Source organism: Petromyzon marinus, unplaced genomic scaffold (assembly GCF_048934315.1).
Source record: "Petromyzon marinus isolate PM22_M1 ecotype Great Lakes invasive population unplaced genomic scaffold, UKy_Petmar_22M1.pri1.0 PM_G_Scaffold_20, whole genome shotgun sequence".
NCBI lineage: Eukaryota > Metazoa > Chordata > Hyperoartia > Petromyzontiformes > Petromyzontidae > Petromyzon > Petromyzon marinus.
Window position 1 is genome coordinate 1359564 of NW_027422762.1, and position 25137 is coordinate 1384700.

At 44.0% G+C, this 25137-nt stretch overlaps 1 protein-coding gene across 2 annotated transcripts in view; it reads left to right on the forward strand.

Annotated features, from left to right (window-relative positions):
- Positions 1-16319, forward strand: part of LOC116938301 (gap junction gamma-1 protein-like) — a 72007-nt gene extending 55688 nt beyond the window's left edge. For both annotated transcript variants that reach the window (XM_076060572.1, XM_076060573.1), the window contains exons 3-5: positions 9732-10063; positions 11510-11992; positions 15663-16319. In XM_076060572.1, the coding sequence (XP_075916687.1) occupies positions 9762-10063; positions 11510-11992; positions 15663-15867 (990 nt within the window). In that variant the 5' untranslated portion in view covers positions 9732-9761 and the 3' untranslated portion in view covers positions 15868-16319. The remainder of the gene's footprint in view (positions 1-9731; positions 10064-11509; positions 11993-15662) is intronic.
- The last annotated feature ends 8818 nt before the right edge of the window (positions 16320-25137 follow it).

Below are 25137 nucleotides of genomic sequence, written 5' to 3' on the forward strand. Positions count from 1 at the left end.
CTGGTTCTTCACGTTCTGTAGATGTAGATGCAACTGGTTCTTCACGTTCTGCAGATGTAGATGCCACTGGTTCTTCGCATTCTGCAGATGTAGATGCCACTGGTTCTTCACATTCTGTAGATGCCACTGGTTCTTCACATTCTGTAGATGTAGATGCAACTGGTTCTTCATGTTTTGTAGATGTAGATGCCACTGGTTCTTCACGTTCTGTAGATGTAGATGCCACTGGTTCTTCACGTTCTGTCGATGTAGATGCCACTGGTTCTTCACGTTCTGTAGATGTAGATGCCACTGGTTCTTCATGTTCTGTAGATGTAGATGCCACTGGTTCTTCACATTCTGTAGATGTAGATGCAACTGGTTCTTCATGTTCTGCAGATGTAGATGCCACTGATTCTTCACGTTCTGTAGATGTAAATGCAACTGGTTCTTCACGTTCTGCAGATGTAGATGCAACTGGTTCTTCACGTTCTGCAGATGTAGATTCCACTGGTTCATCATGTTCTGCAGATGTAAATGCCACTGGTTCTTCATGTTTTGCAGATTTAAATGCCACTGGTTCTTCATGTTCTGCAGATGTAGATGTAACTGGTTCTTCACGTTCTGTAGATGTAGATGCAACAGGTTCTTCACGTTCTGCAGATGTAGATGCCATTGGTTCTTCGTGTTCTGTAGATTTAGATGCACTGGTTCTTCACGTTCTGTAGATGTAGATGCAACTGCTTCATCACGTTCTGCAGATGTAGATGCCACTGGTTCATCATGTTCTGGTTCTTCATGTTCTGCAGATGTTGATCCCACTGGTTCTTCGTGTTCTGTAGATGTAGATGCAACTGGTTATTGACGTTCTGCAGATGTAGATGCCACTGGTTCTTCACGTTCTGTAGATGTAGATGCCACTGGTTCTTCGCGTTCTGCAGATGTAGATGCCACTGGTTCATCGCGTTCTGCAGATTGTTATGCCACTGGTTCTTCCCGTTCTGCAGATGTAGATGCCACTGGTTCTTCACGTTCTGCAGATGTAGATGCCACTGGTTCTTCGCATTCTCTAGATTTCACTGGTTCTTGACGTTCTGTAGATGTAGATGCCACTGGTTCTTCGCATTCTGCAGATGTAGATGCCACTGGTTCTTCACATTCTGTAGATGTAGATGCCACTGGTTCTTCGCGTTCTGCAGATGTAGATGCCACTGGTTCTTCGCGTTCTGCAGATGTAGATGCCACTGGTTCTTCGCATTCTGCAGATTATGATGCCACTGGTTCTTCACGTTCTGTAGATGTAGATGCAACTGGTTCTTCACGTTCTGCAGATGTTGATGCCACTGGTTCTTCGCATTCTGCAGATGTAGATGCCACTGGTTCTTCACATTCTGTAGATGTAGATGCCACTGGTTCTTCACATTCTGTAGATGTAGATGCAACTGGTTCTTCACGTTCTGCAGATGTATATTCCACTGGTTCATCATGTTCTGCAGATGTAGATGCCACTGGTTCTTCATTTTTTGCAGATTTAAATGCCACTGGTTCTTCATGTTCTGCAGATGTAGATGCAACTGGTTCTTCACGTTCTGTAGATGTAGATGCAACAGGTTCTTCACGTTCTGCAGATGTAGATGCCACTGGTTCTTCGCGTTCTGCAGATGTAGATGCCACTGGTTCTTCGCATTCTGCAGATTATGATGCCACTGGTTCTTCACGTTCTGTAGATGTAGATGCAACTGGTTCTTCACGTTCTGCAGATGTTGATGCCACTGGTTCTTCGCATTCTGCAGATGTAGATGCCACTGGTTCTTCACATTCTGTAGATGTAGATGCCACTGGTTCTTCACATTCTGTAGATGTAGATGCAACTGGTTCTTCACGTTCTGCAGATGTAGATTCCACTGGTTCATCATGTTCTGCAGATGTAGATGCCACTGGTTCTTCATGTTTTGCAGATTTAAATGCCACTGGTTCTTCATGTTCTGCAAATGTAGATGCAACTGGTTCTTCACGTTCTGTAGATGTAGATGCAACAGGTCCTTCACGTTCTGCAGATGTAGATGCCATTGGTTCTTCGTGTTCTGTAGATTTAGATGCCACTGGTTCTTCACGTTCTGTAGATGTAGATGCAACTGCTTCATCACGTTCTGCAGATGTAGATGCCACTGGTTCATCATGTTCTGGTTCTTCATGTTCTGCAGATGTTGATCCCACTGGTTCTTCGTGTTCTGTAGATGTAGATGCAACTGGTTATTGACGTTCTGCAGATGTAGATGCCACTGGTTCTTCACGTTCTGTAGATGTAGATGCCACTGGTTCTTCGCGTTCTGCAGATGTAGATGCCACTGGTTCATCGCGTTCTGCAGATTGTTATGCCACTCGTTCTTCCCGTTCTGCAGATGTAGATGCCACTGGTTCTTCACGTTCTGCAGATGTAGATGCCACTGGTTCTTCGCATTCTCTAGATTTCACTGGTTCTTGACGTTCTGTAGATGTAGATGCCACTGGTTCTTCGCATTCTGCAGATGTAGATGCCACTGGTTCTTCACATTCTGTAGATGTAGATGCCACTGGTTCTTCGCGTTCTGCAGATGTAGATGCCACTGGTTCTTCGCGTTCTGCAGATGTAGATGCCACTGGTTCTTCGCATTCTGCAGATTATGATGCCACTGGTTCTTCACGTTCTGTAGATGTAGATGCAACTGGTTCTTCACGTTCTGCAGATGTTGATGCCACTGGTTCTTCGCATTCTGCAGATGTAGATGCCACTGGTTCTTCACATTCTGTAGATGTAGATGCCACTGGTTCTTCACATTCTGTAGATGTAGATGCAACTGGTTCTTCATGTTCTGCAGATGTAGATGCCACTGGTTCTTCACATTCTGCAGATTATGATGCCACTGGTTCTTCACGTTCTGTAGATGTAGATGCAACTGGTTCTTTACGTTCTGCAGATGTTGATGCCACTGGTTCTTCGCATTCTGCAGATGTAGATGCCACTGGTTCTTCACATTCTGTAGATGTAGATGCCACTGGTTCTTCACATTCTGTAGATGTAGATGCAACTGGTTCTTCATGTTCTGCAGATGTAGATGCCACTGATTCTTCACGTTCTGTAGATGTAGATGCCACTGGTTCTTCACGTTCTGTAGATGTAGATGCCACTGGTTCTTCACGTTCTGTAGATGTAGATACCACTGGTTCCTCATGTTCTGTCGATGTAGATGCAACTGGTTATTCACGTTCTGCAGATGTAGATGCCGTTGGTTCTTCGTGTTCTGTAGATGTAGATGCCACTGGTTCTTCACGTTCTGTAGATGTAGATGCCACTGGTTCTTCACGTTCTGTAGATGTAGATGGGACTGGTTCTTCACGTTCTGCAGATGTAAATGCCACTGGTTCTTCACGTTCTGCAGATGTAGATGCCACTGGTTCTTCGCGTTCTGCAGATGTAGATACCACTGGTTTTTCGCGTTCTGCAGATGTAGATGCCACTGGTTCTTCGTGTTCTGCAGATTATGATGCCACTGGTTCTTCACGTTCTGTAGATGTAGATGCAACTGGTTCTTCACGTTCTGCAGATGTAGATGCCACTGGTTCTTCGTATTCTGCAGATGTTGAAGCCACTGGTTCCTCACATTCTGTATATGTAGATGCCACTGGTTCTTCACATTCTGTAGATGTAGATGCAACTGGTTCTTCATGTTCTGCAGATGTAGATGCCACTGATTCTTCACGTTCTGTAGATGTAGATGCCACTGGTTCTTCACGTTCTGTAGATGTAGATGCCACTGGTTCTTCACGTTCTGTAGATGTAGATGCTACTGGTTTTTCATGTTCTGTAGATGTAGATGCCACTGGTTCTTCACATTCTGTAGATGTAGATGCAACTGGTTCTTCATGATCTGCAGATGTAGATGCCACTGATTTTTCACGTTCTGTAGATGTAGATGCAACTGGTTCTTCACGTTCTGCAGATGTAGATGCCACTGGTTCTTCACTTTCTGTAGATGTAGATGCCACTGGTTAATCATGTTCTGTAGATGTAGATGCAACTGGTTCTTCGTGTTCTGCAGATTTAAATGCCACTGGTTCTTCATGTTCTGCAGATGTAGATGCAACTGGTTCTTCACGTTCTGCAGATGTAGATGCCACTGGTTCTTCATGTTCTGTAGATGTAGATGCAACTGGTTCTTCACGTTCTGTAGATGTAGATGCTACTGGTTCTTCACATTCTGTAGATGTAGATGCAACTGGTTCTTCATGATCTGCAGATGTAGATGCCACTGATTCTTCACGTTCTGTAGATGTAGATGCAACTGGTTCTTCACGTTCTGCAGATGTAGATGCCACTGGTTCTTCACGTTCTGTAGATGTAGATGCCACTGGTTAATGATGTTCTGCAGATGTAGATGCCACTGGTTCTTCGTGTTCTGCAGATTTAAATGCCACTGGTTCTTCATGTTCTGCAGATGTAGATGCAACTGGTTCTTCACGTTCTGCAGATGTAGATGCCACTGGTTCTTCATGTTCTGTAGATGTAGATGCAACTGGTTCTTCACATTCTGTAGATGTAGATGCCACTGGTTCTTCACATTCTGTAGATGTAGATGCAACTGGTTCTTCACGTTCTGCAGATGTAGATTCCACTGGTTCATCATGTTCTGCAGATGTAGATGCCACTGGTTCTTCATTTTTTGCAGATTTAAATGCCACTGGTTCTTCATGTTCTGCAGATGTAGATGCAACTGGTTCTTCACGTTCTGTAGATGTAGATGCAACAGGTTCTTCACGTTCTGCAGATGTAGATGCCACTGGTTCTTCGCGTTCTGCAGATGTAGATGCCACTGGTTCTTCGCATTCTGCAGATTATGATGCCACTGGTTCTTCACGTTCTGTAGATGTAGATGCAACTGGTTCTTCACGTTCTGCAGATGTTGATGCCACTGGTTCTTCGCATTCTGCAGATGTAGATGCCACTGGTTCTTCACATTCTGTAGATGTAGATGCCACTGGTTCTTCACATTCTGTAGATGTAGATGCAACTGGTTCTTCACGTTCTGCAGATGTAGATTCCACTGGTTCATCATGTTCTGCAGATGTAGATGCCACTGGTTCTTCATGTTTTGCAGATTTAAATGCCACTGGTTCTTCATGTTCTGCAAATGTAGATGCAACTGGTTCTTCACGTTCTGTAGATGTAGATGCAACAGGTCCTTCACGTTCTGCAGATGTAGATGCCATTGGTTCTTCGTGTTCTGTAGATTTAGATGCCACTGGTTCTTCACGTTCTGTAGATGTAGATGCAACTGCTTCATCACGTTCTGCAGATGTAGATGCCACTGGTTCATCATGTTCTGGTTCTTCATGTTCTGCAGATGTTGATCCCACTGGTTCTTCGTGTTCTGTAGATGTAGATGCAACTGGTTATTGACGTTCTGCAGATGTAGATGCCACTGGTTCTTCACGTTCTGTAGATGTAGATGCCACTGGTTCTTCGCGTTCTGCAGATGTAGATGCCACTGGTTCATCGCGTTCTGCAGATTGTTATGCCACTCGTTCTTCCCGTTCTGCAGATGTAGATGCCACTGGTTCTTCACGTTCTGCAGATGTAGATGCCACTGGTTCTTCGCATTCTCTAGATTTCACTGGTTCTTGACGTTCTGTAGATGTAGATGCCACTGGTTCTTCGCATTCTGCAGATGTAGATGCCACTGGTTCTTCACATTCTGTAGATGTAGATGCCACTGGTTCTTCGCGTTCTGCAGATGTAGATGCCACTGGTTCTTCGCGTTCTGCAGATGTAGATGCCACTGGTTCTTCGCATTCTGCAGATTATGATGCCACTGGTTCTTCACGTTCTGTAGATGTAGATGCAACTGGTTCTTCACGTTCTGCAGATGTTGATGCCACTGGTTCTTCGCATTCTGCAGATGTAGATGCCACTGGTTCTTCACATTCTGTAGATGTAGATGCCACTGGTTCTTCACATTCTGTAGATGTAGATGCAACTGGTTCTTCATGTTCTGCAGATGTAGATGCCACTGGTTCTTCACATTCTGCAGATTATGATGCCACTGGTTCTTCACGTTCTGTAGATGTAGATGCAACTGGTTCTTTACGTTCTGCAGATGTTGATGCCACTGGTTCTTCGCATTCTGCAGATGTAGATGCCACTGGTTCTTCACATTCTGTAGATGTAGATGCCACTGGTTCTTCACATTCTGTAGATGTAGATGCAACTGGTTCTTCATGTTCTGCAGATGTAGATGCCACTGATTCTTCACGTTCTGTAGATGTAGATGCCACTGGTTCTTCACGTTCTGTAGATGTAGATGCCACTGGTTCTTCACGTTCTGTAGATGTAGATACCACTGGTTCCTCATGTTCTGTCGATGTAGATGCAACTGGTTATTCACGTTCTGCAGATGTAGATGCCGTTGGTTCTTCGTGTTCTGTAGATGTAGATGCCACTGGTTCTTCACGTTCTGTAGATGTAGATGCCACTGGTTCTTCACGTTCTGTAGATGTAGATGGGACTGGTTCTTCACGTTCTGCAGATGTAAATGCCACTGGTTCTTCACGTTCTGCAGATGTAGATGCCACTGGTTCTTCGCGTTCTGCAGATGTAGATACCACTGGTTTTTCGCGTTCTGCAGATGTAGATGCCACTGGTTCTTCGTGTTCTGCAGATTATGATGCCACTGGTTCTTCACGTTCTGTAGATGTAGATGCAACTGGTTCTTCACGTTCTGCAGATGTAGATGCCACTGGTTCTTCGTATTCTGCAGATGTTGAAGCCACTGGTTCCTCACATTCTGTATATGTAGATGCCACTGGTTCTTCACATTCTGTAGATGTAGATGCAACTGGTTCTTCATGTTCTGCAGATGTAGATGCCACTGATTCTTCACGTTCTGTAGATGTAGATGCCACTGGTTCTTCACGTTCTGTAGATGTAGATGCCACTGGTTCTTCACGTTCTGTAGATGTAGATGCTACTGGTTTTTCATGTTCTGTAGATGTAGATGCCACTGGTTCTTCACATTCTGTAGATGTAGATGCAACTGGTTCTTCATGATCTGCAGATGTAGATGCCACTGATTTTTCACGTTCTGTAGATGTAGATGCAACTGGTTCTTCACGTTCTGCAGATGTAGATGCCACTGGTTCTTCACTTTCTGTAGATGTAGATGCCACTGGTTAATCATGTTCTGTAGATGTAGATGCAACTGGTTCTTCGTGTTCTGCAGATTTAAATGCCACTGGTTCTTCATGTTCTGCAGATGTAGATGCAACTGGTTCTTCACGTTCTGCAGATGTAGATGCCACTGGTTCTTCATGTTCTGTAGATGTAGATGCAACTGGTTCTTCACGTTCTGTAGATGTAGATGCTACTGGTTCTTCACATTCTGTAGATGTAGATGCAACTGGTTCTTCATGATCTGCAGATGTAGATGCCACTGATTCTTCACGTTCTGTAGATGTAGATGCAACTGGTTCTTCACGTTCTGCAGATGTAGATGCCACTGGTTCTTCACGTTCTGTAGATGTAGATGCCACTGGTTAATGATGTTCTGCAGATGTAGATGCCACTGGTTCTTCGTGTTCTGCAGATTTAAATGCCACTGGTTCTTCATGTTCTGCAGATGTAGATGCAACTGGTTCTTCACGTTCTGCAGATGTAGATGCCACTGGTTCTTCATGTTCTGTAGATGTAGATGCAACTGGTTCTTCACATTCTGTAGATGTAGATGCCACTGGTTTCTTCACGTTCTGTAGATGTAGATGCAACAGGTTCTTCACGTTCTGTAGATGTAGATGCCACTGGTTCTTCACGTTCTGTAGATGTAGATGCCACTGGTTAATCATGTTCTGCAGATGTAGATGCCACTGGTTCTTCGTGTTCTGCAGATTTAAATGCCACTGGTTCTTCATGTTCTACAGATGTAGATGCAACTGGTTCTTCACGTTCTGCAGGTGTAGATGCCACTGGTTCTTCATGTTCTGTAGATGTAGATGCAACTGGTTCTTCACGTTCTGTAGATGTAGATGCCACTGGTTTCTTCACGTTCTGTAGATGTAGATGCAACAGGTTCTTCATGTTCTGTAGATGTAGATGCAACAGGTTCTTCACGTTCTGCAGATGTAGATGCCATTGGTTCTTCGTGTTCTGTAGATTTAGATGCCACTGGTTCTTCACGTTCTGTAGATGTAGATGCAACTGATTCATCACGTTCTGCAGATGTAGATGCCACTGGTTCTTCATGTTCTGTAAATGTAGATGCAACTGGTTATTCACGTTTTGCAGATGTAGTTGCCACTGGTTCTTCACGTTCTGTAGATATAGATTCAACAGGTTCTTCACGTTCTGTAGATGTAGATGCAACTGCTTCATCACGTTCTGCAGATGTAGATGCCTCTGGTTCATCATGTTCTGGTTCTTCATGTTCTGCAGATGTAGATCCCACTGGTTCTTCGTGTTCTGTAGATGTAGATGCCACTGGTTCTTCACGTTCTGCAGATGTAGATGCCACTGGTTCATCGCGTTCTGCAGATTACGATGCCACTCGTTCTTCCCGTTCTGCAGATGTAGATGCCACTGGTTCTTCACGTTCTGCAGATGTAGATGCCACTGGTTCTTCGCGTTCTCTAGATTTCACTGGTTCTTGACGTTCTGTAGATGTAGATGCCACTGGTTCTTCGCATTCGGCAGATGTAGATGCCACTGGTTCTTCACATTCTGTAGATGTAGATGCCACTGGTTCTTCGCTTTCTGCAGATGTAGATGCCACTGGTTCTTCGCGTTCTGCAGATGTTGATGCCACTGGTTCTTCGCATTCTGCAGATTATGATGCCACTGGTTCTTCACGTTCTGTAGATGTAGATGCAACTGGTTCTTCACGTTCTGCAGATGTAGATGCCACTGGTTCTTCGCATTCTGCAGATGTAGATGCCACTGGTTCTTCACATTCTGTAGATGTAGATGCCACTGGTTCTTCACATTCTGTAGATGTAGATGCAACTGGTTCTTCATGTTCTGCAGATGTAGATGCCACTGATTCTTCACGTTCTGTAGATGTAGATGCCACTGGTTCTTCACGTTCTGTAGATTTAGATGCCACTGGTTCTTCACGTTCTGTAGATGTAGATGCCACTGGTTCTTGATGTTCTGTAGATGTAGATGCAACTGGTTATTCACGTTCTGCAGATGTAGATGCGGTTGGTTCTTCGTGTTCTGTAGATGTAGATGCCACTGGTTCTTCACGTTCTGTAGATGTAGATGCCACCGGTTCTTCACATTCTGTAGATGTAGATGGCACTGGTTCTTCACGTTCTGCAGATGTATATGCCACTGGTTCTTCACGTTCTGCAGATGTAGATGCCACTGGTTCTTCACGTTCTGCAGATGTAGATGCCACTGGTTCTTCAAGTTCTTCAGATCTAGATGCCACTGGTTCTACACGTTCTGCAGATCTAGACGCCACTGGTTCTTCGTGTTCTGCAGATGTAGATGCCACTGGTTCATCACGTTCTACAGATGTAGTTGCCAATGGTTCTTCACCTTCTGTCGATGTAGAGGCCACCACTGCCATTTATTGTGCATGGAGGTTGAACTTACGACTCTCATTCCAAACGGGCAACTGGACAAACGGGATAGATTTTTTTATTATCTCTAAAAGTCTTTAAGTTGAAGGTTTGTAAGTAGAGTAGTGCATGTACAAACTCGTGTGAACATTTCCCCGCAGCGGCGTCGCTGCATCTGACCGGCGGCCACGATGAGCTGGGTCTACCTCACGCAGCTGCTGGAGAAGGTTGATCGGCACTCCACCTTCCTGAGCAAGCTGTGGATCACCACCTTCCTCATCTTTCGCATCATTCTCACGACGGTCGCCGGCGAGTCCATCTACTACGACGAGCAGGGCAGCTTCGCGTGCAACACGGCGCAGCCCGGCTGCGAGAACGTCTGCTACGACAGCTTCGCACCGCTCTCCCACGTCCGCTTCTGGGTGTTCCAGAGCATCGCGGTCGCCACGCCCACCATCCTGTACCTCGGCTTTGCAGTGCATCGCATCACCAGGTACGGAGGTCCCCGGAGGGAGTTTTCACAGCGGGGGGGCTACGGTGGAAATTTGAATGGCTGCCCGCAGTTGGAAATGTTTTAATTTGTTTTTTAATTAGGCTGCGCCGTCGATTTGGTCACGAGTTTGAACGGTGAAAGGGCCGGCAAGGTTTCCCCTTGACTTAGGAATGGAGTTCCGTTCCCGAGCCCCCCCGTCGGTACGTCCGAACGGCTAGTTTACTTCAGGAGAGCGAATCTGCGCTGTGTTTAAACACGCACCCGGTCAGCGTCGTGAAATACGCTGCGGTTCAACAGCAAAAAGGGAAGCATTGTTAAACTCTTCAACAGTAAGAAATATAATACATCTGCATGCGATATTATAATTGCGTAGTGTATCTATATTTATTATAGGGAATTTTGTGAATATGTGTGTCTGTTCGAAATGTTTAGCGTACTTCCCGACATGCAACACACTTGAAATTTGCCATGTGGGTACTTTCCATACTGTACACCATGCAAACATAAAAATACACTTTTTTGGGGGGGGGGGATGACGATGAAGTGTGACGAGAATCTATATCTGGTGAGCTTTTGTGGTATCGAGTAATTGGGAATAGGCCGATTCTAAAGAAATCTACAACCTTCGATTCCTTTGCGCGATCTAAAGAATCGAATCTTGGCGCGCGAGCGTACGTTTTTTTTCCGCCGCGCGTTGGGTTTTATTTAAATTTTTATGAATGAGGCAATGATCATCGTTTATTTTTTTATTTGTATATGTTATGTTTTTAAGTTTTGAGAAGTTTTTCAATATTTTTTTCCCCCGGGCAACGCCGGGTGCTTCCCGCTAGTAGTAAATAAAGCGTAAAATAAAGGAAGGTAAATATTTTCACTTACCTCGAGTCCCGATGCTGGCTTGCTTGTAGCGCACAGACATCCACAACAACAACCGCCATTTGCCACTAATCGGTGGTGACGTCACCGCGGTGCTTGTGCCAGGCTACGTGCACGGTAAGGCCACGCACACACAGACACACGCGGACGCGCACGGGGCCACACGCGCACAAAGACAAAATTCCCCCGTGTAGTCTGCACAGGCTGTCGGGATAAGCGCTGCTCATGAGCGCTGCCTCAAAGCACACGAGGGGGGTCTATGGCCAAAGCCACGCCGGGCTGCATTTTTCTCCCCAGTTGGCAAAGTTTTTACAAATCTCAACAGGTACTCATTCGAGGCTTAGTCGACCTAGGGTAGGCCCAGAACTGATTCGGATCATTGTCACCGGCACGGACACTTTAAGTGGTCTCTCAGAGGCGACGATCAGAAGTGAAAGTGGAATCCCGGACAGCCTCGTAGCTGTTGCTGTTCGTCGTAATGTCACGTTTCATAGCGAGCGCATATTTCCATTTGCTCGCGACGTTTCACACCGAGGGGTGAAACTTCAACGCCGCCGCTCTCTGTCGTGGTAGGATCGAGTACAAGCGAGACGAACAAACCAAGCGAGCCAAGCGAGCCGGCGGCCCCGACCGCGTGGTTGAATGCACGGAGAAAGAGGAGGAGGTGGTGGAGGAGGTGGAGGTGGAAGAGGAGCTGGAGGGTGAAGAAGACGGCAAGGGGAAGCAGCACAACGAGCGGTGGAGGATCAAGACGGACGGCCTGATGGTGGCCTACACCCTCCAGCTGCTGGCCCGCACGCTGGCCGAGGTCGGCTTCCTGGTGGGGCAGTACCTGATGTATGGCTTGGAGGTGGCACCGCGCTTCCAGTGCGTCCGTGACCCCTGCCTGAATAGCGTCGACTGCTTTGTGTCGCGCCCCACAGAGAAGACCGTATTCCTTCTGGTCATGTACGCAGTCGCCGGTCTCAGCCTCCTGCTCCAACTGTCCGAGATTGCCTACCTGGGGCTGGGCGCCATCCACGACTCGCTGAGCGGGAGGCACCGGCCACGGAGCAGGTGTGGGGCCTCGCCGGCGCGGTTGGCATTGCGTCACGTAAACTAAACGTGCCGGGTCGCTACCGGCTCGACACTCGCCGGCTGTGTGTCAGAGAGCGACCCCCAACTACGCCGACAATTCGAGTTTCCGTGACGTTTCGCCGATGATGACAACAGCAAAAACATCATGGGACCTCCCTTGCCAGTAACAAAATATAAGAATTGGTTTTACCCTTTTCTAGAAATAAAACAGCTGTGTGAACATGATAACACCAAACGTAAACCTCTTGCAAGGAATCATCTCACTGCATTGGCCACGCACACGGTACTTGTAATGAACATGCAAAAAGAAACACGCTCTGGTAGTCTATGATGATGCATTGTCTTTGAAACTGATTGGTCCACACCAGAGACAGCTTTCTTTAGAGCCTCGTGTGTCTCACCCCGAGCTGTCAATGTCTTCATAGTGGCATTGTCCTCTCATCTAACACTGTTTGAGACTAGGCTCTAAACAAAGCTGTCTCTTATTCTTGGTTCTTTCGGTAAAGTCACGTGGAAGGGAAATAATAACGGTTCCGTCAGCTTCCCAACCGCTATATATATAGATGTTGTATATAGTTTATAGTGTAGTGTATAATGTAGTGTATGTGTTGATAGCTATGTATATAGATGTTGTGTATAGTTTATAGTGTAGTGTATAATGTAGTGTATGTGTTGATAGCTATGTATATAGATGTTGTGTGTAGTGTATAGTGTATAATGTAGTGTATGTGTTGATAGCTATGTATATAGATGTTGTGTGTATTGTATAGTGTAGTGTATAATGTAGTGTATGTGTTGATAGCTATGTATATAGATGTTGTGTATAGTTTATAGTGTAGTGTATAATGTAGTGTATGTGTTGATAGCTATGTATATAGATGTTGTGTATAGTTTATAGTGTAGTGTATAATGTAGTGTATGTGTTGATAGCTATATATATGTTGTGTGTAGTGTATAGTGTATGTGTTGATAGCTATGTATATAGATGTTGTGTGTGTAGTGTATACTGTATAGCGTAGTGTATGTTTTGATAGCTATATATATAGCTGTTGTGGGTAGTTTATAGTGTAGTGTACAATGTAGTGTATGTGTTAATAGTATGTATATAGATGTTGTGTTTGTAGTGTATAGTGTAGTGTATGTGTTGATAGCTATGTATATAGATGTTGTGTTTGTAATGTATAGTGTAGTGTATGTGTTGATAGCGATGTATATAGATGTGTGTAGTTTATAGTGTAGTGTATGTGTTGATAGCTATGTATATAGATGTTTGTAGTTTATAGTGTAGTGTATAGTGTAGTGTATGTGTTGATAGCTATGTATAGATGTTGTGTGTAGTGTATAGTGTAGTGTATGTGTTGATAGCTATGTATATAGATGTTGTGTATAGTTTATAGTATAGTGTATAATGTAGTGTATGTGTTGATAGTTATATATATAGATGTTGTGTATAGTGTAGTGTATGTGTTGATAGCTATGTATATAGATGTGTGTGTAGTGTAGTGTATGTGTTGATAGCTATGTATATAGCTGTTGTGTGTGTAGTGTATACTGTATAGTGTAGTGTATGTGTTGATAGCTATGTATATAGATGTTGTGTGTAGTTTATAGTGTAGTGTACAATGTAGTGTATGTGTTGATAGCTATGGATATAGATGTTGTGTTTGTAGTGTATAGTGTAGTGTACGTGTTGATAGCTATATATATGTTGTGTATATTTTATAGTGTAGTATATGTGTTGATAGCTATGTATATCGATGTTGTGTGTGTAGTGTATAGTGTAGTGTATGTGTTGATAGCTATGTATATAGATTTTGATTTAAAGCTTTCGTGACTGCAGTAATTAATATTCTTAGCTCTTTCGGTAAAGTCACGTTGAAGGGAAACAATAAAATAATAAAAAATATATATAAAACAATAAAAATTCTCACGACGTTTCGACCATAACACAAACGGTCGTCATCAGGTGTGTCGGTTTGCATCAATTTATTTATTTTTAAACGGTGTCTTTATTTATTTTTAAAAAACGTCAGCGCCACGCGCAGCGATTTGGCAGTTTATTTAGAAGGACGAGTCCATCTATGTTCTGAAAAGAGGAGGGGGGAGACGAAAAATTAATGTATGCTGTCTGAAAGCCACTGTAAGCGTGAACAATCAATTAAGACCTGAAATGGTTAATCAAATCTTTCCAATGATTGCTAAGCCAGAATCCATCTTCTCGGTTGGAATTGTCTCTGTGCTTGTATATGTGGATAGCCTCATGAACGAATCTCTCATGGTAGCCAGATGGCTTACAAAGAACCTCTGTCTTGGAAAAGTCAATGTCATGTGAGCCTACTGAATTATAACAATGATCTGCCACGGCCGAGGTGTTGGTCCTACCGTGTTTAAGGTCTGCTTTGTGTTCACGGATGCGGTCCGAGACGTGGCGTTTGGTTTCTCCAATGTACTGTATGTCCGGAATCACTTCTTTTACAGACGGAACCAGATCACGGATTTTATGTAATGTGTTGAAACGGACCTGGATCTTGTGTTTATTCAAGATTTTAGAGATCTTTTTTGTGATCCCCGCAATGTAGAGTAAAGTGATGGTTTTGAAAGGCTCCTCAAGAGGGTCCTTCATGGTTTGAGTGATAGCTTTGCGGATTGTATAGTTGGAGTAACCATTAGCCTTAAGAACTTGGTGTACGTGCTTGAGTTCACTGACTATGTGTTCCTGGTCGGATATGCATTGGGCTGTATGGTACAGAGTCTTGATGAGAGAATTCTTCTGTGATGGATGGTGGTGGGAATCCGGTTTTATTGTTTTATATATATTTTATTATGTTATTGTTTCCCTGCAACGTGACTTTACCGAAAGAGCTAAGAATATGTATATAGATGTTGTGTGCACTATACACTGCACTATACACTGCACTATACACTACACTATACACTGCACTATACACTGCACTATACACTACACTATACACTACAATACACTGCACTATACACTGCACTATACACTGCACTATCCACTGCACTATACACTACACTATACACTGCACTATACACTACACTATACACTGCACTATTCACTACACTATACACTGCACTATACACTGCGCTATACACTACACTATACACTACACTATACACTACACTACACACTACAGTACACTATAAACTACACTATACACTACTATCCACTGCATTATACACTACACTATGCACTGCACTATACATTACACTATACACTACACTATACACTACACTATACACTACACTACACACTACAGTAAACTATACACTACACTATACACTACTATCCACTGCACTATACACTACATTATGCACTGCACTATACACTACACTATACACTACACTATACACTGCACTATACACTACACTATACACTACACTATACACTGCACTATACACTACTATACACTACGCTATACACTACACTATACACTACACTATACACTACTATACACTACACTATACACTGCACTTTATACTACTATACATTACACTATACACTGCACTTTATACTACACTATACACTGCACTATACATGCGATATAACCAAAAAACCCTCTATCATGGAGAGTGTATATATATATTTTGTTAATGAAAATACTCTTATTGAAATTCGACTCGTTTCTAGGGTGGCAGATGCTGTCGAGCCGGAGTCCACGGCGGGTCCCAGAGCGATGTCACCATCGGAATTGTGGCAGCTCCGTGACGAGGTGCAGGAGCTTCAGACGGAGCTGGGGGCGACGCCGAGGGCCCACCAGGAGCCCCCCGAGCAGGCCGCTGGCGGCGCCTCCCACGGCGTGGACGCGCCCCACGACCTGCACGTCTTGATTTAGCGGGATGGTTTTACTCTCGGGCGTCGTTATCGCTCAAATCGCTTTTTGCCATCCCACGTTCCATTTACTCGGCCCCCCAATGCCCCGCCGCCGTTTTGATCGTCTCGACTTTGGAGGTTTTCTTGACATTCTTCCGTCAAGATTTAATCGGAGGCGACCGTTTGCGCTTTTAAGATTCGAGCGGCAGAGCACGGGTACCCCGCTAACGCGCTCGCGACGGCACGGGGGGCACGCCAGCACCCAGCCTCGTGGCTCGGGGGATTCGGCGCTGGGTTTGTAACCCAGAGCATTGAGAGTTCAAATCTCCTTAGAACGCGTTTTGTGTGACATCGTGGCTTTCGCATTCGGCCAACGTATAAACGCATGAGTCGGGGGGAATGTTTGCGTGAGGGTTTGTAATCAATATGGAGGTGTGTTTTGATTAAAGAAACCCAAATATTTTTGTTACTTTAGCTTACTTCTTAATTTGCGTGAGTTTCTGTTGTCATTTTTTGTTAAATTTCCTCGTTCATCAGTGGACAAGAGGGCCCGAGTTTAGCGGGCACGTCGTTATTATACCGTAACAGCCTGCTCCGATTTATATTGACAAAACAAAAGGCGTTTAAGGTGTTGGCTATGCCAACAGCGGATAACCACGTGCAGTGTTTGAAAGCTATTATTCATCATTAGACCTCCTTTGCCAGTACCAAAATGTAATGATAGGGTTTTTCCCCTTTTTTCTGGCAACAAAACTGAAACCTTTTTAGGAGGATTCATGTTACTGCATTAACCACAATACCTGCAGTCAAAATGCAAACAAAAAACCTACTATGATAATATATGCATTGTCCTTGAAACTGATTGGTCCACACCAAGGGACGGCTTTCTTTTGAGCCTCGACCCAATTGGTGCTCGACCAGATGATGCCAAAAGGCGTACAGCTCAAAGACACTGCACTCATTATTTTGATAGTGCATTGTCTTTAGCAATCAGGTTAACTTTACATTTGGTTGACATTGTCGCGGCAGAAAAAAAAAACAGTCATGTTATCTACAAGGTCCCAATCAGATGTGGACATTTTATCTGTTAATGCTAAGTGTGGACATTTTCGGAAAGGCGATGACAGTTTGAATCAATCTCTGTCCAATTTGCCGGTAATGGCACATGCTGCTAATCGTTTGCCCAGACAATTCTGTTGTGGGAGAACAGATGCAATATTAGATTCACGGTGACAAAAAAAGACGCACACATCGCCTATGTTTTGAAAACTAAGAAGTTAAACTTTTTTCAGTGCAAGCAAAAGTCATATTAAGACTTGCCATCATACTTATTGACAGCGACCAAGTCAACACTGGTGTCAGGGCAATGGTCTGATGAACCTGAATGCTTTTGGCAGCAGCTCACTGCGCAGCTCCTGTTGACTGAATAAATAGCCTTGGTGTGTGGACTCAAAAATAAAATTGGCATATTTCACCAAATCTGGATGTCGCCTGATGAAGCTAATTGTAATTACTGGCGAAACGTCACGGGACTGTAAATGTTGTGGCTTGGCTCTCCAACACGCCGGTGTGCTGTACTAGTATGCTACACTATACACTGCACTATACACTACATTATACACTATACATTACTATACACTACTATACACTACACTATGCACTATACTACTATGCATTACATTATACACTACTATGCAATACACTATACACTACACTATACACTACTATACACTACACTATACACTACTCTATACACTACTATACACTACACTATACACTACACTATACACTACTACACACTACACACTAGTGCTGTACTATACACGAATTGGCCACGTTCTGTTTACGTGACCACCCTTACTGGTTGGCTGTGTTGGGTGGTGGCGGGTTTAACGACACATTTGTATATTTACGCGTTCTAACCCCCAAAAACACCTCTGTTGTGGATGATATTGGTCGTGAAAGCCTCCTAAGCGTTAATTCAACTACATTCTTATTATTTGGTTCTTTCGGTAAAGTCACGTAGATAGAAAAAAAAATAAAGTGAAGAAAAAAAACTTTAATAGTTTCTATCTACGTGACTTTACCGAAAGAAACCAAAGAATGTGAATGTTTCTGCGGTCACAAAAGTTTCGAGTCAAAGGTTTACATTCTGTGTATATCATTGCAACGGACTGCTCTGTTCTGCAGGTAAATTGCCCGGCTGCGTTGAGGGCTCCGACAACATCGCCCAGAATGCAGCTTGAGCGCTGCTCTGCTCAGAGTGACCTCAGCACGCGGCTCGTGGCTGTTGGGGAAGCTGCCGCCGGGGACTGCCGGTGCGAGGGGCGAGGGAATTCACGCGCGATACTCAGGCCGTCCACGAGGCGGCAGCCACGTAGCCCTGCGTCGGGATTCCCTCGTTCAGTTTCAGTTCCATTAATTTGGTGTATAGCCCCCTGTGAGCCATTCAGATCTTGAATCGGGTGCAACCGCAACAAACTAAAAAAACAAAAACACGAACGAGAAAAACATCTTAAAGTGACTTTGTGTGACTGTGCAAACAGAAAATCCAGGAAAAAAAAACCATCAAAATTTTCCTTGAAAAAACACCGTACACCAACGCTGTGTGCAAAAATCCCAGTGGGATGCAAGTCACACTCGTCAAAATAAAGATCCCCCCCCTGTATAGCCTTATAGGGATGTTGGAGAAAATGCCCTTAGCTATAGCCGCATTGTTAACATACATTTCAATTGGCCTCACTTCTCAAAAAAATGTTGATCAGTGCCCATCTCTGTCACCAGCCCTGAGCTCGTGATGGAAATTCAACATTCACATTGTGTGAACAAGTCCGCCCGTAGGACAGACATTTAAAATAAATTTGGTTGAATGCAGATCTTGTACAGACAATATAACGTAGTGCCTTCTTACTCTGCCAGTTATTTAACACTACATACGATAACTTTTTCGGTTTCTTTAATTTTTTTGGCAATTATTTTTTTCTTTTCATTTGTATGGGCTTCAGAGTTCTACTGTCAACAACTTGTTTCTTGTGATTTTCTGTTTGTACTGGGGAATTTGTCATTTTATAGGAGCATTTAATTGGAAGTTACACTGGTACACACAGGCACATTGCGGGTTGATAGAGAGGAGCCTGTATCGGTTCAGATGTCACTCGCCACTGACGTTAAGCCGTCGCCGGGAATCGAGCTCATGTCCTCTGGAGTCGTAGCCACAGCTCTACTCAAAGCAGTGTAGTATACAGAAATCAACATTGTCACAATTCTAAATGGACTAATTGAGAGAAATGCAACACGACAGAGAAACACCACGCTGATATATCGGTGTTTTGTTGCCAGATTAAAGGGTAAAAAAAAAACAACTATCATATTGTGTTACTGGCAAATGAGGTTTCCAATGGTGTAAACACCACGCTGTTTAATTTAAAATTGTTAAATATTGCCCTTTCGAATTCAAATCGTCACACAAGTGTCTGACCCCTCCCCCCCTCCTCCCCTTGGGTGTGTGACGTCATTTAAGTTTTGCCCGGCGGTGACGGCGCTGGGACGCGGCTCCCGAGGCGGCTTCAGACTCCGCCGAGAGGCCGCGCGCCCGCACGGCCGACGCGGGCCCACGCTCTTGACGACGATGCCTACGCAGCCGGGAAGGCAGCAAAATCGGCAGCAGCCGTGTGCCGGCTCGGCCGTGCTCACCCCGCACGAGAATGAGATCATCTTCAACGTGCTGGGCCGCAGGTGTCCGGTGAGTTGGTGATTAGGCCGGAGGCTTTACCCCTCTTTCCTAGCCCCTGCCGGCCGGCCGCCCTGGGACGAACCCCGGGCCGGGGGCAGCGCCGGTCCGTGCTTAGTTGGTGCGTGGTTTGATTTGAACGATTTTAACTGAAAGGTGGCTTGTGTATTTAGTAATTGTTATGCTTTACATCGGTGTTGGTTGTGTGTCATTAAAAACGTCTGCTGGTTCTCTTTGCTAAGTATATATCAAATGTGAATACTAATTGTCTAACTATACATTTTCTCTGTGATAAGTCTGTTTTTGGTACTTCAACATTGTCATGCTTGTTGTCAAAGATACTATATAGTTTTTTTTTTTAATTCCTGGTGTAACTTTGCTTGGCTTGAGACTGCCAATATTTAAATGTGAGGCATAGTTGCTTTGCATGCAAATAACCACGCTAAAAAGTTGTAAAATACCAGCCACATAATCTTGATTCCAATATACAGTGAACAGGTTTGTTTATATCGGTGTTGACTCATTTGTTGTTGATCAGATGAGCCGTATGCTTGAACAGTAACTAAAATAACACTTTATGCTTGAAATTAAACTCGCCTAGAGGCACCATATAATGCAGGTGTCAGAAGGTACTGGATGAACTTTGAAACACAGCAATACATATATATTGTTTTCTATAGTATTGTGATAATGTAACCAAGTGGCATTCTTATGATTAAATGTCAAGATGAAAATACGGTGGGACAGGTAAAGGCTGTTATGTAATGATAGGATAAACGTGTACAACCCTAATTTAATACACTGCTGGATGAGGACCTTCTGAAACTGCGGGTCACTGAGTTTTTGTTTAACCTTTCACCTTGTTGCTCAGTGTCGGTTGGTGGAAGCATGGAGCAAAGATGGAAGAGCATAGACATTACAACATTGGGTTTTGCCAAAACTGCTAACTGCTGCCCACCCTGTCGTTACTACAGCCTATAACAACATGTGAGGGGGGGGTTGACTGTTGTTATACTTTCTCTAAGTTATTGTCTTCTTTGGTTCTTTCGGTAAAGTCACGTAGAATGAGAATAAAATAATAAATTGATAAAATAAAATAACACAATAATATTCTCACGATGTTTCGGCCACAACACAAGCGGCCTTCATCAGGTGAAGGGAGCGAGACTGTCTGGTAGGAGAGCGCTGGAGTGAAAGAGCCACGTTCAGATCACGACCTTTAAGCTGTGTGAGAAGAAACAAAGCGCCTTGACAAAGGAATTAGCATATAATTTAGCATTGAAATGGCTGAGTGATTAGCTTGTGACTGGTCACAGAAATAGCTATGTTAAAAGTTAAAGCATACACATCCGCAGAGGCACCCCTTGACAAAGGAATTAGCATAGAATTTAGCATTGAAATAGCTAAGTTAAAGCATACACATCCGCAGAGGCACCCCTTGACAAAGGAATTAGCATAGAATTTAGCATTGAAATAGCTGAGTGATTAGCTTGTAACTGGTCACAGAAATAGCTATGTTAAAGTCAGAGCATACACATTCACTGAGGCACTTAGTACAAATCAAACAGGAGAATTTAGCATTGAAATAACTAGGCGAATTTAGCATTGAAATAACTGAGTGATTAGCTAGTGACTGGTCACAGAAATGGCTATGTTGAAGTCAAGGCCTACACATCTGAGCTATTCACAGTACTATATAGTGAACCAATAAAAAACTAAAATATAAATTACCTTAATGTTATCAATAAACTCTATATTCTCCAATCAGCTAAGCTACCAACAATAAGTCGTTATATATCACAATGCTATATGGCGAAAAAATGGGTGGATTCTTACCCTCAACTTTAGCAACACGGATAGCTACGGGCCCCGTTCAGACGGACGAGTTCATCCATGGTCGGAACAGAGGAGGGGGAGAGAGACAGCTGCGAGGCGCTATTATACTCCATGTTGTAAACCATACCATTAACCGTGATGTGAGAGGTATTAAGAGTCAATGCTGGCGAAAGAGCTGCGGTCTGAAGGTCATCGTAAAATACAATTAATTAAGAACAGAAATGGTTTAAAACATCTTTCCAAAGGTTACTAAGCCAGAATCCATCTTCTCGGTTGAAATTGTCTCTGTGCTTGTATATGTGAATGGCCTCATGAACGAATCTCTCATGGTAGCCGGTTGGTTTGCAAAGAACCTCCGTCTTGGAGAAGTCAATGTCATGTGAGCCCACTGAATTATAACAGTGATCTGCCATGGCAGAGGAGTTCGTTCTACCGTGTTTCAAGTCTGCTTTATGTTCGCGGATGCGGTCCGAGATATGTCGTTTGGTTTCTCCAATGTAGCTACTACCACAGAGGAACTTTAGTTTGTAAACGCCCGGGTACTGTATGTCTGGAACAGCATCTTTTACAGATGGAACTAAATCACGGATTTTATGTACTGTCTTGAATTGGACCTGGATCTTGTGTTTATTCAGGATTTTGGAGATCTTTTTAGTGACCCCTGCAATGTAGGGTAAGGTGATGGTTTTGAGTGGCTCCACAAGAGGATCCTTCTTCATAACTGGAGTGATGGCTTTGCAGATTGTGTAGTCGGAGTAACCATTAGCCCTGAGAGCCTGGTGTACGTGCTTGAGTTCACTGGTAATGTGTTCCTGGTCGGAAATACATTGGGCTCTATGGTATAGAGTCTTGATGAGGGAGTTCTTCTGGGATGGATGGTGGTGGGAATCCGGTTTCAAGTAAGCATCTGTATGGGTAGCTTTCCTGTAGACAGAGTGGCTCATTGAACCATCATGTCTCCTTTTAATTAAGACATCCAAAAAGGGTAGTTTGCCATCTTTTTCGACCTCCATGGTAAATCTGATGGCTGGGTGTATGGAATTGATGTGGTCGCGGAATTGGTCTAGAGCAGGCTGGCCATGTGGCCAGATGACAAATGTGTCCTCAACGTACCTCTTCCATAAGGTCGGGCGTAGAGTGGCAGTCTGGATCGCGTCAGTTTCAAATTTTTCCATGAATACGTTGGCTACAACCGGAGATAGGGGGGAGCCCATTGGGGTGCCCTCAGTTTGTATAAAGTTCCATTCCATGTGAAGTATGTGTTGGTTAAGCAATGTCTCACCAGGGGGGGTACATCAGTATGCAGTCCTTGATGAACCAGGTCTTCAATGATAGCGATGGTGTCAGGTACCGGGACTTTGGTGAACAAGGACACCACATCAAAACTGACAAGCAGGTCGTCTGGGGACAGGGAAATGCCTTTGATTGTCGATACCAGGTGAGTAGAATTTAGTACCGCAGAGGTGGTTTTTCCAGTGAAAGGTCGCAGTATATCAGCAAGAAAACGTGCCAGTTTGTAGGTGGGGGAGTTGATAGTAGAGACGATGGACGAAGGGGTGACTTTACCGAAAGAACCAAAGAAGATGAATCATTGCAGTCACGAAAGCTTTAAATCGAAATTTAAGTTATTGTCATTCACATCAAGGACTCCTGCATGCAATCAGATTTTCATAATTCTCTACGCTGCCTGTAACAAAAAAAACATTAATGTCATTACAAAATGACCGATACTCTAGACAGTTAACCTAATAGCAATTGTTTGTATGGCTTTAATTTTACATAATTTCTCTAGCACCATTCTACCAGCCTTTCCCTGAGTATTATACAGCTACATTTGAGTGTATACAATGTATTGCGTTTTTAGTTATTACCGAGCCTTTTCAGTTTGTAATACCTGTGTAGTGGATTCAACTGAGTCGCAGACATTCTTCTTGGAGGCAACACATTTATTAACACCAACACATAACACAAGGGGTTACTGTCCCTTTACCAGATAACCTATGGTGGTGGACCACCAGGCTAACTACGCTAGTTACTGGGAGTAGCTACAACGGACAGGACCCTCCTTAGCTGGGGTCCTCGTCCACGTGTTGGTGACTTCTTCTTGGACGTAGATCTTCAGATGACGGTAGCAACGCTGAACCTCGGTCCCTGTGCGGACCCGGTTTATATGCTGCTGGGTCGTGGCTGGCCAAGACCACCTTCGAGAAACCTCTTGTTGTTTCTCGGCCCTTCCCTAGGAGCTTACCCTGACACGTGACCACCCCCAAGCCCCCTCCTGAGGCCCCTGTGTAGATCTTACCCGTTACGTGCCTTCCGGGGTCAACCAGAGTGCCATGGCCAAGGGTAACCTCATCCCATGGCTGACACTCCCACACTCCCTCCTGTAGGAGTCAGCACTGCACGCCACGCGTGGTGCTACTGCGCTATTCCAGCGCTCACCTAGCCCCCCTAGGGCTGGTACTACACCCACCTACGGGGTGTTCGCGATGACGATGCATCGCACGCCGTGCCCCTCTAGGGCTGGTACTACACCCACCTACGGGGTGTTCGCGATGACAATGCATCGCATGCCGTGCCTCGCTAGAGCCGGCATTACACAGCGACATTCACGATGTCACGCCATTCATGATGTCCACGATGTGAGTACATCGCACGCCGTGCCCCTCTAGGGCCGGCACCACACAGTGACATCCATGATGTCACTACGCCTGTAATAAACAAAATATATGGTGTAGAAATGTTTTGCTTTTTTGCAAAATCTCACGCAAATACATTGGTTGAGTCAGTATAGGTGCATTATATAGCAACGACAATGATAATACATGTACCCTAATACACTCAAAAGTATATTATTCAAGTTATAATAATAACACTTCGTTTATCTAAATAAGTCTCACCGAGTCTCAAGATCTCAAGAAGACATTTTATGTTTGGCCATTTCCTCATCTTGTAGGTTTGTTTGTGAGAAGAAATCTGAGTACAGGGATAAGCTTTGCCTATACCAGCAGGTAACACTTAAATACCCATACATAAAAGTAAACAAAATACTGGGTGTACACTGGGTTTTAAGTTCAGCTGGGTGTCTCACATATGATGATTGAATTATCCACCATGTTGGATTTTGGAATACATTGCTGTATTTCAATAGTGGTAACTTTTTATATTTAAAACGTATTATAAGGTAACGTAACTTTTCAATGAAATAGCATCAGAAGTTAGAACGTCCAATTGATATTTATTTTGTCTTGGAGACCCTTACATGTAAGAAAGGCATGAGGATTATCAGGGGTTTTAAATTGGAATTACAATGATTTTAAACTGTAGCAGTTTTAAATTAAAACATGAACAGGTTCAATCCAAGATGAACAACAGTACCAGGTGGCAATCCTTCCTACTTGGCATATCAAAGCCTTGCTGCTATCATCATGTTTATAATTTAGCATTAGAGCTGCAATTGACCTTTTCCAAATAAGAACAGGCATGGGTGTTCAGTAATAACGATACCTAATAATGGAGCATCCAGCCAGGGAGGAGGGTACTGTGTGATAGGTCACTCAATTTAAAATTGGAAAGTCGTGACCTAATTTTCCAGTTGGCGCTAGACTCAGTTTGTCATCCCCCTGGGATCAATGAAACAATCACGAGTACCACTTGAGTGAACACTAAGTAGAGAGAGCGGCCTCTCTTAGTTGCATACACTTTCACCATTGAGCAACTTGCTTT